Here is a 580-nt window from a genome sequence, read left to right as displayed (position 1 = left end):
AGATGAGCATGTTGTTGCTGAAGTAGGACTTAAGATTAAGTCTGGCCATGAGGTTTCCAAGGCCATAATTGAGGACTTATCTGCCGTAGAAAAGAAGTGCACTGAAATGGAGGCACGTGAAGCAGAGTTGAAGGCCCAGTTTGAAGAGGTTACTGCTACTTTGCACAGGCTTAAGTTGGAAATGGAACAACGCCGACAAGCACATGATGCCCATAAATCTGAACAGGAGAAGTTGGTGAAGAGTGTACAGGATACCAATGCTGGCAAACGTGCAAGGCTTGCTGAATTTAAACAAAAGACAGCAGATTTAAAGACTGAAGCAAGTCAGTTGTTGAACAGCCTGCAGAACTGGCGAGCTCTTTGAGAAGGCGTAGACTTTGTTTAGTTCTCTTTTATTTGGCCATTTCAATTCATCATTTTCTTTTGAATCACTTTATGTTCAGTACTCAGTTTCGCTTCAAATGTAGCAGTACTTTGTTTATTCAGGTGGGAACTCCAAATTTTATGCATGATGTGCTAGTACGCCAGCTTTGACGTTGAAAACATCCTTATTTATTTACACTATCGTTGTGTATGGCCT

The 580-nt window shown here is 41.4% G+C and overlaps 1 protein-coding gene across 1 annotated transcript in view; it reads left to right on the top strand.

Moving 5' to 3' along the window:
• LOC123191501 (uncharacterized) overlaps nucleotides 1-364 on the top strand; it is a 6,043-nt gene extending 5,679 nt beyond the window's left edge. Inside the window, exon 8 of the mRNA XM_044604211.1 lies at nucleotides 62-364. Coding sequence (XP_044460146.1) covers nucleotides 62-364 — 303 coding nt within the window. The remainder of the gene's footprint in view (nucleotides 1-61) is intronic.
• Nucleotides 365-580: the final 216 nt, after the last annotated feature.

This window comes from Triticum aestivum, chromosome 2A (genome assembly GCF_018294505.1).
Source record: "Triticum aestivum cultivar Chinese Spring chromosome 2A, IWGSC CS RefSeq v2.1, whole genome shotgun sequence".
Taxonomy (NCBI): Eukaryota; Viridiplantae; Streptophyta; class Magnoliopsida; order Poales; family Poaceae; genus Triticum; species Triticum aestivum.
Note: the sequence above shows the minus strand (reverse complement) of the source record. Positions and strands in the feature narration are given on the sequence as shown.